Genomic DNA, 18,886 nt, shown 5'->3' with positions numbered 1-18,886 from the left:
GTGTCTCACACCTACCCTACCATGCCATTCTAACCTAAACAATCACATCATTCAAAAATCTTCAAGCTCAAGATAATACAGGATTAATTTTAAAACCTTGTGAATGAATAAGGATTATATTTGACAGTAATCTGAATGCTAAAGAGTTAATCATGGACATCAGTTGACTCCTCTCTTCTAACCAATGTATAGAAGTGGATGGATTTAACACATGTGAAAGAGCATTCCTGGATGGGGAAACAAACTTGTATTTGCTATTTGATACCTGGGTTGATGTGTTTTCTATTACTTGATTCAGCAGGACGTGTCCATAAATTGCAATGATATTATGTATTCACAGATAATATGTATGTATGTATGTATGTGTGTGTTGAAGTTGTAGCACCTTAGATGTGTAAATAGTATTCCAGTATGTATATAGGGGCAGCTTAACCCTTTCATTACCAACCCAGCTGAAACCGGCTCTGGGTACAAATCTCTTATTTTCATAAGTTTTGAATAAAAATCTTCCACCAAACCTTACTTGATTCAGTGTGGTATATTGGCACAACTCAAAGAACATCAGACAGAATGCGTTGCAGTATTTGTTCCAGCTCTTTGCATTCTGAGTTCAAATCCCACTATGGCTTACATGGGTGGTAGACTTTATCTGTTGTCCCATTTAACATCAGGACATGACACCTTGCATGCTCTTAGCAGTGTCCACTCTGTTGTATACATTCAGGCCAGGTTTCCAATTACACATTTTTTCCTCCTTCCTTATTTCTTGGAGGTCCTGAAAGAAGCATGGACACTGCTTTCCTTTCTATATAAGAAAAGTGCAATTTAATTGACACTAGCACTATGACCCGACAACACCGGGTCATAGTGCTAGTGCATGCATATACAGCTGCATGTGTGCGCACATACACGCGAGTACTCTCCAAATCTCCGACCAGACACATACAGCTAGCTGGCATTCAATTGGCGTATCAAGTTTCGGGCATTTTGATTGGGCTTTGGATAGAAAATTCACAAAAAAGTCACTTCTATTGATATTTTAATGGCTTTGCGGGGTGACTGGGGAAATGTAAAGATGTGCACGACCACCCTTGGACAGTTTTGAATGACCATAGAAAGTGGGAGCCCTTTAACTGAAAAATTGTGGATTTGTATAAAGGATACACACACACAGACAGACATTTTGGCATTTATATATATATATATATATATATATATATATATAGAGATAACACCTAGACTAAAAAAATGTTGTGGCTTTGTGCCTGTATGTCTGCATCATTATTATTATTACTGTTGTTATTTTATTATTTAGTATCAAGTAATACTGCTAACTACTCTACCACACTACCGACAGCTGGCGGTCACTGTATGAACCTGGCTCAGAACACCTCTGCTATGCATGTCAACACAGTTAACTCTATGCTAGTCGCTGTCGATCCCCTGCGGGGTTCCTTTCCTGTGACGTCTCAATACACTCCAGCACAGGCTGTCAGCACCACAATGACAGCAAACACCACCACTCCTGTAGTGACGGCCACACAAGAAAGTGAGTTTGTCTTTTTCTTTTTTTCTTTTTTTTCTTTTTTGTTTTAACCACCACCACCACCATCGTTGTCATCATTGCCACCTTCAAGTGGAACGATTTTCTGTTGAGCTAGCCTGTCTGCTAGAAATAGTGGCCAAGTCTCCTTTAAATCACACTCTACCTTTTTAGAAAGGAACGACTCATTATAGAATGTAGTTTGGGTACATAGAAAAGAATTGTAAGGGTTATATCTGAAATGTCTTTCTTTGGTCATAGAACTGCTGGACCAACTGGCTTTGCTCTTTGGTAACAACTCCATCATTGTGGCAAACAAAGTCACGACCATCACCAGTGAGCCAAGGCAGCTTCTACACTCTATCTACAAGAAATCTTCCTCAGATTGGACCCTCCCATCTCTTATTATAAAAGGCAGATTTTATCTGCCTCCCTTTGGGAGTTATACAAATCTACAATATAGGATTTCTTCAATTACAATTTACCTAGCATTTTTAAGAGTACAATGCATCGCGTCATGCCAGGTCCAGTTTTTAAAATTTAAACTCCAATTAAGCAAAATTTACAGAAAACTCACATTCTGGTGTGTGTGTCAAATGCTTTTCTTAGTCTGGTTTACACCACACGCAAACGCACACACACAGTGGGCAAGGAATAAAATGAAAGTAATTCACTTACTGTAGTGAGTGATTCTTTCACTCTGCCTCCCACTTCCTCTTTCAACACATAGACACGCAAATATATAAATAAAATTGTAAGCTAACGTGCGTGTGTGTGTGTGTGTGCGTGTGCGCGCGTGTGTGTCTGTGAGGGTGCGTGTGTGCGTGTGCGTGAGTGTGTGACAGGAAAGTTTTTTACAATGAATATAACACCTATATCCAAGTAGCAGAAAGATAAGACAGTAAGGTGTGATTTGAGGGAGATTTGGCTGCTATTTCTACCATGTCTAGCTGCCATGTAGGGGTCTCCCTCATAGGCTCATACATACATATATACATAGATAAGACAGTAAGGTGTGATTTGGGGGAAATTTGGCTGCTATTTCTACCAGGTCTAGCTACCATGTAGAGGTCCCCCTCATTGGCTCATATATATATACATACATAAGACAGTAAGGTGTGATTTGAGGGAGATTTGGCTGCTGTTTCTACCAGGTCTGTTAGGCCTTCTCATGTAAACTCAAGCTTTCTCATGCCTTGAACATAAGACCAAAGCAGAGAATGTATTCTTTTATTCTTCTGCTTTTTCCAGCCATTGGTCTGTGGCCATGCTGGGGCAATGCCTTGAAGAATTGTAGTTTAATGAATCAACTCCAGTTTTATTTTTTTAAGCATTGTACTTATTCTATCTGTTTCCTTTGTCAAACCACTAGGTGACAGGGATGTAAACAAACCAACATTCGTTGTCAAGCAGTGGTGGAGGACAATCACAAGCACAGACACGCACACACACACACACATACATGCAGACACATATACACACATACATACATACATACATATATATATATGTGTGTATATATATATTGCAGCGTGGAAGGTGTTTGTAAGCCATTTAAGAAACACACAAAAACCGTTACATTCACTTCAACATTTAAATTTAATTTGCCAAAATATTTTCGTCGCTTGAGACCGCGACCTGTTCACTGACAAAAATATCGTGCTAACAGGTCGCGGTCTCAAAGCGACGAAAATATTTTGACAAATTAAATTTAAATGTTGAAGTGAATCTAACGGTTTTTGTGTGTTTCTTAAATGGCTTATAAACACCTTCAACGCTGCAACTGTTTTCGTTCCAGCACACGATCTCAGATCAAGTCACTTGCTATGCAAGTACATCTCTGTAACTATATATATTTATATATATATATATGTATATTGGTAAAAACAGTAAGATAACAAAAGAAAGAAAGAGACCTCAATATTATGTAACTAGAGGAAATCTTTATATATAAAAGTGAGGTTGTGTGTCTGTCTCCTACGATTTAGATGCCTAACTACTCCCACATTTTGCGGTGCAGTTTAACCAAAACCGGGTATCTTATAGTCGTGATTCATATCGAGACCGTCTGGGTATTAGCACACGTCTACGATGAGTCTACGATTTAAAAAAAAATTTACCATCAATTTTCCCCATTTTTAATCCATTTTTGACATATATAAGGGAAGTAACTCTCTAAAATTTATTATTAAATCTCAGAACGTAAAAAGCTACAGTAACACCCCTCCCCCTTTGTGGTTAGCCATATTGAGATGGCTATTATACTTTACATCTCTAAAAATGCTTATATAATTATTTCCCTTACAAACCCGAGCAACGCCGGGCGATACTGCTAGTCTGAAATAAAGGAGAGTTTAAATCTTGTTGAGTCCAACACACCCCTAAATTGATGAACTGGTCATGGATAGAATATCTCTGCTAAAACAACTTTGAAACCACAACCTTGCTACTCTCGTGAGTGCAACATCATGATTACTAAGCCATGTGCCTTCCAAATATGGTAACAAGAGTTTAAAATGACCACATTGGAGAATGTGATCTTGGTAAAACGGTCTGGGTAGCCATAGGGTTGAACCAGTTGAATTAAACCAATAACACCTTCAGCAGTAAATGTTTCAAAGTGGAATCACTATTCTTGTTTCGTAATATTTTTAGTATTTTCTGTCCTTGAATATTTCTCAGATTTCCAAATTGAGCTGTAAATGGGTTTTCATTTTTTTTCTTTCTCTTCTTCATGTTTTAGTGACTCCAACAGCTGAGATTGTGAGTTGTTCAACACCAACCCCTGTCAGCATTTTGAGTGGAGCTGCCCTCATACAGCAGGCTCCTAGTAGTCTCCCCAATAACACTAACACTCCAAATATCAACAATTCTTCACCGAGACCAAGTATTCTTCGCAAGAGACCCAACGATGGGTAAGGCTTCGTTTTGATTTTTTCTTACTTTTATTTTCGAGGGCTGCACACTTTTAGTGTCTATAGCAGACTGAAGAAAAAGATGCTTGCAGTAAGGGTCACTTTGGGACTGGCTTGCATGACTGTAGTCCACCTTTTGTTGTGTGTATGTATGTGTGAGGGAGAGAGATGTAAGGGAATGCAATGTAAGAGAATAAATTAATATTTAAAATCAAAATCGAAATCGATCAACATCAATGGAAATTGTAGCTGTGATACCAGTGCCGGTGGAACGTAAGAGAACCATCCGAACGCGGCCGTTGCCAACGCTGCCCCGCCTGGCCTCTGTGCTGGTGGCACGTAAAAAGCACCATCCGTAGCCGTTGCCAGCCTCGACTGGCCTCCGTGCCGGTGGCGCGTAAAAAGCACCGTCCGATCGTGGCCGTTTGCCTGCCTCGTCTGGCACCTGTGCCGGTGGCACGTAAAAAACACCATCCGATCGTGGTCGTTTGCCAGCCTCATCTGGCACCTGTGCCGGTGGCATGTAAAAAGCACCCACTACATTCTCGGAGTGGTTGGCATTAGGAAGGGCATCCAGCCGTAGAAACATTGTCAAATCAGACTGGGCCTGGCGCAGCCTTCTGGCTTCCCAGACCCCAGTGGAACCATCCAACCCATGCTAGCATGGAAAGCGGACGCTAAATGATGATGATTTGGATAAAAGAAAGATGCTAAGAGAGTATAGAGGGATATTTTTGAAGTGTGAGGTGATTATTTTCATCTTGAGAATTGAAGCATCTGAAGTAGTCATTGTTTGGATTAGCTTGTGCACATGTGCTGGAATGGTTGTATCTTTTATCTTTTGTCACAGCCATACTGGAGCACCGTCTTCAAGGATTTATTTTTAGCACTTTTTTGTAAAGCCTGGTACTTATTGTATTGATCTCTTATGTTGAACCACTAAGTTATGGGGATATAAGCACACTTAAACCGGTTGTCAATTGGTGGTGTGGGACAAAGATCCACATGTATATACGACAGGCTTCTTTCAGTTTCCGTCTACCAAATTCACTCACAAGGCTTTGGTCGGCTCTGGACTATAGTAGAAGACATTTGCCCAAGGTGCCACGCAGTGGGACTGAACCCAGTTGGGATATGGAATTCACTTCTTAACCATGTGGTATGTGTGTACCCTTGTCATGACAGCGTGATGATTGTAAACGAGCATCATGCTATGTTGTCTGTTTCCAGTCTTCCTTCAAAACATATCTGGCCGTAGAAAATATTACCTTGCTGGGAAACAGGTATGGGTTGGTGACAGGAAGGCCATATGGCCATAGGCGGCGAGCTAGCAGAAACGTTAGCACGCCGGGCGAAATGCTTTGCGGTATTTCATCTGTCGTTACGTCCCGAGTTCAAATTCCACCGAGGTCGACTTTGCCTTTTATCCTTTCGGGGTCAATAAATAAAGTACCAGTTTTGCACTGGGGTCGATGTAATCGACTTAATCCCTTTGTCTGTTCTTGTTTGTCCCCTCTGTGTTTAGCCCCTTGTGGGCAGTAAAGAAATACATATGGCCATAGGAAACCTGTCTCAATAAATTCTGTCTGACCCAAGCAATCATGGAAAAGTAGATGTTAATTGCTGACGATGTATGTGGTCTATCTAACGACCACTTGCTGTCAGCAAGTTGTACTTACATAATGAGCAGAGAAAAAGTTACTGAACGTTTGTTTTATTTTGCCTAAATTCTATCGCCTAATTAGTCCTTTTTTTTAAAAAATTTCAGTGCTGCTGTCAGTGTGAAGAAATCATTTGGATTACACTCTTCAAGCTCAACTGAAATCACTCAGAGTCCAAGACAAGATTCCATACCTCAGTCCAATACAAGTTCTCCGAAAACTCCAGCTGGGTAAGTTGATTGCTTTGTGAAAGGAAAAAACAAAATAACTCCTTTAACATTAGAATACTATAGACTTCCTCTTTACTGTAACTGAATCGAGCTAAACTTATTTCCACCTTCCCATCCACCACCCTCTCCTTAATTAACAATTAATTCTCTACTAACATCAATGGTTTCAACCCTCCTCCTCCTCATCCCACTCGAGAGTAATTCTTTCTGTCTCAGTTTTTCTTCCTTAATTTTCACTTTTAGACAAAATTTGAGCCAATCTTTTGATTATCGTTCTCTTCTGAGATTTTAAATTCCAATAAATATTTTTTCTGATTTCCTTCTCTCTGAGTTGATTAAGGTGATTTGAAAGTATTTGCAATACCTTCAAACATTTGGATTTTCCACTCCTTTGTCGTCCGAGGGAATGGAGCAGGCAGTGTTCACTGCCTTACACAAGTCACATGGCCTGTGCTGTGTCTGATGGAATTAAGGATTATACAAGCTGATGGCTGTTTAGCTGAGATGCTGACATGTTAACCACTGAGGCCTTTGTCGTTCCTTACATCCTGCCTCAGCCAGGCAAACAACTGGTGGCAGTGAGAGGACTGAGTTTAATCCACTCTTTTACTTGTTTCAGTCATTTGACTGTGGCCATGCTGGAGCACCGCCTTTAGTAAAGCAAATCAACCCCAAGACTTATTCTTTGTAAGCCTAGTACTTATTCCATCGGTCTCTATTGCTGAACCGCTAAGTTACAGGGACGTAAACACACCAGCATCGGTTGTCAAGCGATGTTGGGGGGGACAGACACACATATATACGACAGGCTTCTTTCAGTTTCCGTCTATCAAATCCACTCACAAGGCTTTGGTCGGCCCGAGGCTATAGTAGAAAACACTTGCCCAAGGTGCCATGCAGTGGGACTGAACCCGGAACCATGTGGTTGGTAAGCAAGCTACTTACCACACAGCCACTCCTGCACCTACATTAAATATTACGTTCTACAAGGTCTTTTATGTCAGGAATAAGTACCGGAACGTCTGGTGGGACTGTAGTCTGCGATATAGATCAAGGTTTAGGCTTTATAGATATACAGCCTCTCAACACCTGCCACAAAGTCACCTCCACTCTGTCAAGGTGTGTTGTCTTGTGAGTTACCTGGTCACCTCACTATAATTGGTGACAGCAAAAGCACCCAGTATACTTTGGTGTTAGGGCATCGAACTGTAGAAACCTTACCAAAGCGGACACTGGAGATCGACGTAGCCCTTTGGGTAGCTGATCCCTGTTGAATCATCTCACCCATGCAAGCATGGAGTATGGGTGTAAATAACACCAATGAATCAAGCTCTGTTTATGTACAGCACTATAACCACACTGTATTACTTAGCTCTGTTGCCATGTATTTTGTTAAGATCATGTAGCATCGAACAGCTGTTTGCCACATGATGCAGCATTACCAGAATTGAGCTGCATTCACTGTTACCATGGCGATTATTGTTTTGATGCTTAAATTCAGCAGCTTCCTTGCATATTGGGAAAGAATTAAAAATCCAAAACTTTTGGGTCTTCAGCAAATCCCAGATAAAGCTGCATGAGTCTGCTTAGCTAATTACTAATCTATCTTTTCTCTTAACTTCAATTCCTATCAGCTAATGAAATAATAGATTTCAAAATCTTTCTCTTTATGGTTCATTGAATTCAAATAGTTGCTTCTTTTCAAATACTCTCTCCCTTATGCTTTACAGAACTTCTAATACCTGCTTAGTTAAATTAATTTTGTTAAAATATATATATATATTATAGAATGTATGCAATTGATTTCCAAATTTCCCTTAACCCGAGAATTAAGAGAAACCATTAATTTTTATAGCCCTTTGGTGTATTGCAGTGACAATAGCCAGAGTTCTACAGACACTGCCTTATCTACCGAAGCAGGAAGCACCATTACTCCAACATCAATTGGGGACTGCAGGAACCAGAGTGACTGCTTGGAGACCCACGAACAAAATGGTATGTATGCTTTTTTTTTATTTATTCTCTACCACAGCTCCCTTTCTCTGCTTTTTATTGCATTAGTTGTTGTTAAGGTTTGCTAAAGTGCTGCTTTTGGAAATGTGGTAAGTAGCTTGCTAACCAACCACATGGTTCTGGGTTTAGTCCCACTGCGTGGCATCTTGGGCAAGTGTCTTCTGCTATAGCCCCCGGGCCGACCAATGCCTTGTGAGTGGATTTGGTAGACGGAAACTGAAAGAAGCCTGTCGTATATATGTATGTGTATGTTTGTGTGTCTGTGTTTGTCCCTCTAGCATTGCTTGACAACCGATGCTGGTGTGTTTATGTCACCGTCACTTAGCGGTTCGGCAAAAGAGACCGATAGAATAAGTACTGGGCTTACAAAGAATAAGTCCCGGGGTCGATTTTCTCGACTAAAGGCGGTGCTCCAGCATGGCCGCAGTCAAATGACTGAAACAAGTAAAAGAGAGTAAAAAGAGTTCACCTCTGTGGAATTTGAACTCAGAACATCAAGAGCCAGAAGAAATATTACAACACATTTTGTGTCCCTGTCTAATGCTATTGCCAGTGATTGCAAGCTAGACACTGATCCTGTTTATAAAGTGGGCAGGATTATATTTGATTTCATCAAGTTCTGTATATTTTGGGTATGTATTTTATCAGTCCTAGGCAGATGAAAGTCAGCTAAATTTCAACTTGGATGGAAAGGGATGCGATAAAGTACTATTGTGCACTTAATTAATTTATTACTCCTACTAATAGTAACAAGGCTTTTAATTGTTTATGTTTATAAATGTACAGGATTGGTGAATGTTAAAGTAGTTTGTTTCACAGTCATAATGTTTCCATGTTTCCACAACATTGCTTGTTGGGCAGGTGTCTATTACCACTGCTTCAGGTAGATGCAAGCTTTGTGGGTGTAATTATGTTGATGGTAGCTTTGTTGTTATTAAGCAATTGTTTAGAACACAGTAAACAAGGCGGCGAGCTGGTAGAATCGTTAGCACGCTGGGCGAAATGCTTAGCAGTATTTCGTCTGCGGTTACATTCTGAGTTCAAATTTCGCCGAGGTCGACTTTGCCTTTCATCCTTTCGGGGTCGATTAAATAAGTACCAGTTACGCACTGGGGTCGATATAATCTACTTAATCCGTTTGTCCCCTCTGTGTTTAGCCCCTTTGTGGGTAGTAAAGAAATAGTAAACACTATATTTCAATGGAAGGTTTTAATTTAAATCGCTTTAGAATTCGGAGATTGTAATGTTGATCTTGGGTTGGTCTTGTGCAGTTTCATATCAAAATCATTAAAGAATTTTTTTGATTTGTCATCTGAAGTCGTATATTGTAAACCTTTGACTTCCAGGTGTTGTTTCATCATCGTTGCTGTCCACTTCAATTCTACCTAATCTACAAAACAATGTCGAAGCTTCACCTCGCAAGAAACCGCGTAAACAAATGTTGTAAGTATTTTATGTGTGTGTGTATGTATTGTGATTTTGCTTAGGCATAGTGGTACTAATAACCAATTGTTACAACTCAATTATATTTATGCTTTAGAGTGAAAATGCCAGGAGAGTACAGTGTACTATCAATTAATGAACGATAAAAGAAAAGGGGTTATATAATCGCCTCCATTAGCTTACTGTTGATTCTTACAGCAGAAACGGCTGTAAGCTAATAAAGGTGATCACATAACCCCTTTTCTTTTGTCATCCATTAACATATATATATATGTGTTAATTTCCTTAATTTTATTCGAACACACAAGACAGCTATTATGCTTCCTCCCCACAAAATACCACCATGTGGACTCTGTTGAGACTAGTAAGAAACAATTATGAACTTTTTTATTACACTTAACTTTTAAAATATTTTTGACAAGGTTTGTTTTTTTCAAGAAAAACCGAAACATGTAAAATTTCTAAGAAAATTAAAATTTATCTTATATAGTGGCATTTTCAAACTTCTTTTTTTATAAATATATATATCTGCCAAAACATATGTTGCAATGCATTAATAAAAATATAAAATCCCCATCCGTGCGGTTATTTCTTTTTACCTACGCATACACACACAGAGGGTGTCCCAAAATTAAGGCAACCAATGGTTTTTCAATTTTGCCAAAGCAAAATATTGTTATATTTCGGGTCCGAGCTTTGGAATGCAGTGTTCCCAGTTGAGATATTGACAAAATTTAATTTGGTTGTTGAATTCGAGTGGTGGAATAGTATTTCGTTCCCCGTCAGGCTGTATTATGTTCAACTTTAACGTTTTTGGTTTTCCCTCCCTCTTTCCAGGAATGCCAATGAGGAGCTGAAAGACAACACTTCCACCGATGATGAATACGACAAGCTGGACAAGATGGAGGAGAGCAAAGAGTACAAGTCAAGGGAGATAAAATCTGAAGTCAAAGATGGTAAGTGGGATCATCAGAACTCTTAGATTTCACTACTTAGTTCCCTCACTTTCTGTCTGTCTGTCTCTCTCTCTCTCCCCCTCTCCCTCACACATTCTTTTACATGTTTTGGCTGTGAATGTGCTGGAGAATGATATATGCATGCAGACACACACACACACACACATAAAATCAACAAAAAGAGCAATAGTGAACTTGCAGTGGGGAGTGGTAAATCCAATGTTTCAAACAATCTTTCTTGAGAGAAAAGCTCTCAGAACTTTTTACAAAACTCCTATAATCGTGACAAATTGTCTCTTGGCTCAAAATAATTTTTATCCTTTCTTCTTGCATATTACTATATATTCTCTGTTTTGTTCAATGATACATTAAGGGGCTTTTTTTATGAGTACTGCCAGATTCCTTGAATTTATATATTGTGACATATATATATATATATATATATATATATAACGTCCGCTTTCCATGCTAGCATGGGTTGGACGATTTTGACTGAGGGCTGGCGAACCAGATGGCTGCATTAGGCTCCAATCTTGATTTGGCAGAGTTTCTACCGCTGGATGCCCTTCCTAATGCCAACCACTCCGAGAGTGTAGTGGGTGCTTTTTACGTTCCACCAGCATGGGGGCCAGTCAGGTGGCACTGGCAATGACCTCGCTCGAATCTTTTTACACATGCCACCGGTACAGGTGCCAGTGAAGCAACGTTGGTAACGATCACGCTCGAATGGTGCCCTCTTACGTGCCACGGGTACGGAAGCCAGTTGGCTGCTCTGGCAACGATCATGCTCGGATGGTACTCTTGGCACCCTACTAGCACAGGCACAAGTGCCAGTAAGGTGACACGGATAACGATCATACTCGAATGGTGCCCTTTTATGTGCCACTGGCACAGAAGCCAGTTAGCCGCTCTGTCAACGATCACACTCATATGGTGCTCTTTGCACCCCTCTAGCACGGATGCCAGTCACCGAATTGACTTTGATTTTGATGTAGGTATGTATATGGACGTGTGCCTACACTTGCCATCCTCTCCTTTCTGTAAGCTGTAATTTCTTTTCTGCCCCCTTTAGAATACACAGATGAAGAAGGAGTTCGGTGGACAACAGAGAAACGTCGTCCCAACCTGAGTCTCATCAACTTTTATTCCATGTCATGGAAAGTTCGCAACAATCATTTCCAGCGCCATTCTGATGTCAAATCTAAAGGTAATTTCTTGAACAGTTTTTCACAATGATATTTTACCTTTCTTTAGAGGTGAATGTTACAAAATGTTAGCAGCATGTTTGTTTTATTATTATTATTATTATTATGACAGTGACCCTTCTTATCAGTGACCCATCGACCCTTTTAACTCTTTCAATGTGACACTATACATGGCCTATGATATCAACTATAGTCACATATAACATTCTACTTTTGTTATTATATCAACTATAGCCTTTTGCTGTTGTTTCTATACCAACTATATAAGTCCCATATAATCTATTTTTGTTGCTCTGTTCACTGGTGGTTACTTTATAACAGTCTGTCTTTGTTATTATATCTACTATGGTCACATGTAACACTTTACTGTTCTTTCTATATCAACCATAGTCACATAAGTTTGTTTTTTCTCTGTTGACTCTGGTCACATGTAACATTTTACTGTTGATTCTTCATCAACTGTAGTCACACACATCAATCTGCTGCTGTTGCTATGTCAACTACAACCACATCTTTTTTGTTTCTCTGCCAATTATAGAAATGAATAACCCTGAAAAGATTAATGGCATCTGTGGTCAGTCATGTAAACTCTCTTCTGTCTCTTCCTGTTACATTAAAAATGTCAGCAACTGATTCTAAATTTCACTTGACCATTAGTTGCATTGTTGTTATTTAGCTCTTGGTCAGCTCTGGTCAAGCAGATTTATGATTGCAAAACATCCCATCTTTTTTTTTATTTCTCATGTGGTATTTGTAGGATCACATTATCTGAAGTGACTTTTTTTTTCCTTCTATCTTAACCCTTTTGATATCAACCCGGCCAAAACCGCCTCTGGCTCTGAGTACAAATGTCTTGTTTTCATAAATTTTGAATTAAAATCTTCCACCAAACTTTAGTCACAATTTATGTTCCTAACACTAGCTGAATGATAACTAAGTTATTTTACTAAATTCTTTGTTATATTTAAAATAAATTGAATGAAACACAGAGCATCTCAACAGAAATACAGTAACGAAAGGGTTAAGACAGTATGATGTGAAGAAATTTTGTTGCTATTTCTAGCAGATTGACTTTGTAGAGCAGGCATGGGCAACCTTTTATGAGAAGTGGGCCACATGTGACATGGCTCGTCATCAGGTGGGCTGCACTACTAAAAAAAAATTGGAGGCAATTTTTCATTAGATATACCATTCAGAAAGTCTTACGTGTTGCAGGCAACCCATGACTGGTGTAGAGGGTCTCTCATTGGCTCTGTTAAGACATGCTACAACTTGGTGTAGGAGATGGTTGTCTATTGATTGTAACCTCCAAATGGACTCTTGTTTTATCTAAATTTTAACAACCAGTTGTTGTCTCTGAATGGTAACTATTTCTGACTTTTCATACAGAAATATATTTCAGTCATAAATAAATCTTTCTATGATCTTTTATTATTGCAGAAGACCGGCGTTCTTCAGTGAATGAACTGTCCAACCAACGAGGTGTTGTTCAAAAAGCCAGTGGCTGGAAGTTATATTTCTTGGCTACACAGTTAGAAGACATGGTAAGTGAGGTGGTTCACATTCACTTCCGAGTCTCAATACTTTTTTATTCTTTCTTTCATTCATTTTTTACATCTGCTTCATCATGTCAGTTTTTCTTTTTCATTTTTTTATGGCCAGATGCCCTTCATATTTCCAATCCTTGCTTACCTTTCAAATAACGGATATTTTTTTATTTCACCTGTCTTCACAATTGCAGAGCTACAGAACATTGTGTTTACAGGGAATGCAAACGTGACCTCACCACTTTGCTCATGCAGTGTTGTACATACAGAATGTAAGCTTCATGTCCGTACACACACACACATACACGTTAGAATTCAGTCTGAGGCTACAGTAGAAGACTTGTCCAAGGTGCCATGGTCATCATCATCATCATCATCATCATTTAACGTCCATTTTCCATGCTAGCATGGGTTGGACGGTTTTGACTGAGGGCTGGCAACCAGATGGCTGCACCAGTCTCCAATCTTGATCTGGCAGAGTTTCTACAGCTGGATGCCCTTCCTAATGCCAACCACTCCGAGAGTGTAGTGGGTGCTATTTACGTGCCACCTGCACGTGGTGTTGGATAGAACTTGAAACCACAAATCTGTAGTTATTTCTCAAAAATCAGTGGATCCTATAACTGAGTTTAAAGTTTGAATATTTATTTTAGAGCTATAAAACTAGTTAGAGATTTATCAGTTTACAGTTTTCGTTGTGTTCATTTTGCTAATCCCATTCAATAATTAATCGTAAATTTATCTTCACATTGGTCTGGTGTCCTCAAAACTTATCCTCTGATAATGCCATCATAACTTTATGCATTGACATCTTATATCATAAAATTTTCATTAGAGCTGAACGTGATTACAATTGGCACAGGTGGTCAGTAGTGCATAAAATACCTGTGACCCTACTTTTTTTTATAGAAAACACTGGAAACCGACTCTGCAAGTGTGTCATAACAAAGTAGTGTGTTTGTGTGTGTTCTAGCAACCTGCCTTAACCGTTTAGTGTTCGCAATATTCTGCCAAAATCAATGCTTCTTCATCCACATTGTTTTGAACTAATCATGCATTATCTTGTAGCTTTGAGACTTTAATGAGGTAGCTGTTAATTTTTAAAACGATTTTGTAGGGTTGGTGTGAGAGACCAGATCTGGCCAGTTTGAACATAAAACAGGCAGAATACTTTTGGCCGGATATGGCTGGTTTAAATGCTAAAGGATTAAACTTGGAAAGCTACTTGTAGTGGTGATTTATTTGGTTCTGCTTTACAAGAAGACAATAATGAAGAAGTGTCAATATCAATTACAGCAGGGTAAGGGTAACAAACTGGCAGAATCCTTAGAAGATGGATAAAATGCAAGCTAAGCATTTTGCCTGACACACTATGTCCAAATGCTGCCAGGGTCTACATTGCTTCATCCTTTCAGGGTCAACGAAAAAAGTCCCATTTGAGTATTGGGATCGATTCCCCTCTCTCAAAATTGCTGGCTTTGTGCCAAAATTTGAAGCCAATATCAGTTACGGCAGGGTCAGTAGTCATCAGGGAAGTAGAAATGTTGAGTCGGATGTTGTGTAACTTCCAGGTCAGTTTCAGTTGAGCAAATCGAGTGAGGAGTTATTTCTTGCTTCACCTCTAATCTCAACCATTTATCATGAAAATTTCATATTTTAAATGTGCATTGTGTGTGTGTGAGTATATTTGGACAGTGAGAGTTTTAAGTGTATGTTTGAGTTCTGATGCTTACTGACAGTATATCAATTTCTCTGTGAAGGAGGAATCTTCTTTTTCTTTTTTTTTTTTTTAACCAGTTGTTGATTTATAGACAAAATGAGTTTATATTAATATTTATTTATTTATTTTAGAATGATATGGAAAAAGTAATCTGCAATCAGATGTGTAAATTACAAGAGACAATTGCACCAAAGGCTTTGAGTAAACAAGGGACACAGGACAGTGATGAGGTCCGGCTACATGAACTTACTCAGGTCAGTGAATGATTTGGTATTCTGTATTTGGAGCGAGGCCAGTCAATTGGTTCTCCAATGGTTGTGTGGTCAATCAGTTGCTGCTCTGTTTGGTGTGGTGAGAATATTACGTTTATGTGGTCACTCAGTACCCTGGAGTGTGTAGTGGGTGTGTGGTGTTTTGGTGAGGTTGGGGTGCTGGATAAACTGATTGTTTCTTGGTTATGGGTTTTGAACCTTGTTGCCACTAGTGTGACCATGGCTCTTAGATTTAAAGTCACGTTATTTATCCCAGTCTGTAAGGGGGCAAGCTGGCAGAATCGTTAGCACGTCGGGCGAAATGCTTAGCGGTATTTCGTCTGCCGCTACGTTCTGAGTTCAAATTCCGCCGAGGTCGATTTCAACCTTTCGTGGTCGATTAAATAAGTACCAGTTACGCACTGCTGGTGAGCTGAACGAACTGGCAAGCGACCTACTATTATGGATGCCAAAGCATGGCTGTACTCGAGCTGGTCGTCTGAACACAACATATGTAAGTCAACTCACCAGAGACATTGGATGGCATGTGTAGGTTAAAAATGTCTGGGCAAGCTTGACCAGTAATATGCACCTGGAAAGATGCATCATTACTCATGCCATTGTCCAGATCGCACACTGATTTTGATTCCAGAATTGCAGTCTCTCTTGGGCCAGTATATCCTGTCTCAATTGTTATTAAGGGGCGGCGAGCTGGCAGAAACGTTAGTACACTGGGCGAAATGCTTAGCGGTATTTCGTCTGCCGCTACGTTCTGCGTTCAAATTCTGCTGAGGTCGACTTTGCCTTTCATCCTTTCGGGGTCGATAAATTAAGTACCATTTACGCACTGGGGTCGATATAATCAACTTAATCCGTCTATCTGACCTTGTTTGTCCCCTCTGTGTTTAGCCCCTTGTGGGTAGTAAAGAAATACATTTCATTCAGCTTTGTGTGCTGGTAGCACAGGGTTTGGAATTTCCCAGCATCAAACTGCACGTTATCATCCACAACCCATCTCTATGTTGCGTTCAACTCCTGCTGCAGGTGAGCACTATTGCAAGGGTTCTGTATTCTGAGAGATTTTTGTATCATTAGTATAGCTAGAAGGGGTGACTATCTGAGAGGGCCACTATGAATAGCAGTGACCCTAAGACCACTGCTATTCATAGTATGTACTATGTATATATGTACACGTGTGGTGTATGTACTCTTTACTCTTTTCAGTCATTTGACTGCGGCCATGTTGGAGCACCGCCTTTAATCGAGCAACTTGACCCCGGGACTTATTCTTTTGTAAGCCCAGTACACTAAGTGATGGGGACGTAAACACATCAGCATCAGTTGTCAAGCAATGCTAGGGGGACAAACACACACACACACACACCACACACACACACACACACACACACACACACACCACACCACACACACCACACACCACACACACCACACACACACCACACACACACACACACACACACACACACACCACACACACACACACACACAACACACACACACACATATATATATATATATATAGGACGGGCTTCTTTCAGTTTCTGTCTACCAAATCCACTCACAAGGCTTTGGTTGGCCTGAGGCTATAGTAGAAGACACTTGCCCAAGGTGCCACACAGTGGGACTGAACCCAGAACCATGTGGTTGGTAAACAAGCTACTCGTGAGCTTTTCTATATATACTTCACATTGTTCAACTTAGCCATCATTATTTGCTTTATGCATGTGTGTGTGTGTGTGTGTGTGTATATATTTGTATATAGGGATTCCTTATGTGTTTAAATATACACTATATCGTATGACTAATATATAGGCTTCTTGACTAATTTTTTTTGCGCGTTAGACCACTAGAAATGCAAATTTTGATTGAATGTTTTAAATTTAATTATATATATATAATAGAAATATTAAAATTACTAAGTCTCTCTAAAGGAGATTACAGCAGCGTTACTGGAAATTAAGTTATCGCCATACTAATATGGCAATCTTATAAATATAAGACTAAAGCTGTCGATGATTAGCTCCAAGAGGCCACCGCCTCAAGCTAGCTGTTTGACACACAATCTGCGTCCATTATAGACTTTCGAATATGTGTGTGTGTCTGTGTGTTTGTGTCTCTCAAATTATTAAAGGATCAATTAATAATCGTTCAATTTCCTATCTTTGCAGGCCAACATCCAACGTTGTAAACTTGTCATTGACCAGTTGAGTGAAGCCCACGACTCAATGCTAAAAATCCTTGACCACAAAGATCACATTCTGGAGATCATCAACAAAAACATCAGTAAACGGCCCATCAAGAAGAAAGAACGGACGTAGAATGGAACCCTTCTCGTCTTTGTCTTCGTCTTCTATTCGCTGTCGCCGCCACAACCACAACCACCATCCTCATCTCCATCCTCATCTTTCTCTATTCCATTTGGTTGCGAGAGGAGCCTTTGACTGTCTTACATGAGTGTATGTGTGTGTGTGCAAAAGTGCCTGAGTGGACACAGATTTTTTTATTTTTATTTTGTGTGTTTTTGAAGCTGGATAAACATGGCAGCACTTCCGGCTGTGGAACAATTTAAAAGAAGCAGAAGATGATATAAATGTGTGTGTGTGTGTGAGCATAAAATCCTGAGGCAGATTGTGAGTGTTGGCTCATTTGCTGCTTCTGGGCCCACGTCTGATTGGGAGGGGTTGGGGAATTATATCAGCAGAGTTTGACAAGTTAACCTTGTACAATGAACTTCTAATTAAATACTGCATTTTCAACATCTTTGTTTTCTGTTGTTTATTTTTTAATTTCTTAATTTTTTTTCTCTCGTTTAAATGCTTTTCTTGGTGATTATGGTTGGCTGTGTGGTTAAAGAAGCTTGCTTTGCAACCACGTGATTTCGGGTTCAATCCCATTGTACAGCATCTGGCAAGTGTCTTCTACCATAGCTCCAGGCCAACCAGTGAGTGAATTTGATAGATGGAAACTGTACAAACGCCTGTGTGTGTATATATCTATATCTATATGTATGTATATGCATGTGTATGTATGTATGTGTGTGTGTATGTATGCATGTATGTATATATATATATGTGTGTATATATGTGTGTATATGTGTATGTGTGTGCATATATGTGTGTGCATATATGTGTGCATCTATGCGTGCATATATGCGTGCATATATATATATGTATGCATATATATATGTATGTCAGTTGATACCATCTCTGGCAAGGGCTTTGAAATAAAACCAAGAAGAAGCTCCAGACACCCAGCTGAGTACTTGAGAGACACTGACTTTGCTGACGACATCGCTCTTATCAGTGATTCTCTCTCCAATACCCAGTCTCTTTTACAATCCTCAAATTGTGTAGGTCTTTACCTCAATGAGGCCAAAACTGA

General features: G+C 39.6%; 1 protein-coding gene across 4 annotated transcripts in view; it reads left to right on the top strand.

Annotated features, from left to right (window-relative positions):
* LOC115222144 (histone deacetylase complex subunit SAP130) overlaps positions 1-18,261 on the top strand; it is a 70,234-nt gene extending 51,973 nt beyond the window's left edge. For 3 of the 4 annotated variants that reach the window (XM_029792284.2, XM_029792283.2, XM_029792281.2), the window contains 10 exons: positions 1,316-1,549; positions 4,287-4,458; positions 6,227-6,349; positions 8,205-8,344; positions 9,709-9,805; positions 10,643-10,761; positions 11,834-11,968; positions 13,407-13,510; positions 15,365-15,487; positions 17,674-18,261. In XM_029792284.2, the coding sequence (XP_029648144.1) occupies positions 1,316-1,549; positions 4,287-4,458; positions 6,227-6,349; positions 8,205-8,344; positions 9,709-9,805; positions 10,643-10,761; positions 11,834-11,968; positions 13,407-13,510; positions 15,365-15,487; positions 17,674-17,823 (1,397 nt within the window). In that variant the 3' untranslated portion in view covers positions 17,824-18,261. The remainder of the gene's footprint in view (positions 1-1,315; positions 1,550-4,286; positions 4,459-6,226; positions 6,350-8,204; positions 8,345-9,708; positions 9,806-10,642; positions 10,762-11,833; positions 11,969-13,406; positions 13,511-15,364; positions 15,488-17,673) is intronic. The other variant, XM_029792282.2, reaches the window with a different exon arrangement.
* Positions 18,262-18,886: the final 625 nt, after the last annotated feature.

Source organism: Octopus sinensis, linkage group LG19 (assembly GCF_006345805.1).
Source record: "Octopus sinensis linkage group LG19, ASM634580v1, whole genome shotgun sequence".
In the NCBI taxonomy this organism is placed as follows: domain Eukaryota; kingdom Metazoa; phylum Mollusca; class Cephalopoda; order Octopoda; family Octopodidae; genus Octopus; species Octopus sinensis.
This window is presented reverse-complemented; position numbering and strand designations above follow the sequence as displayed.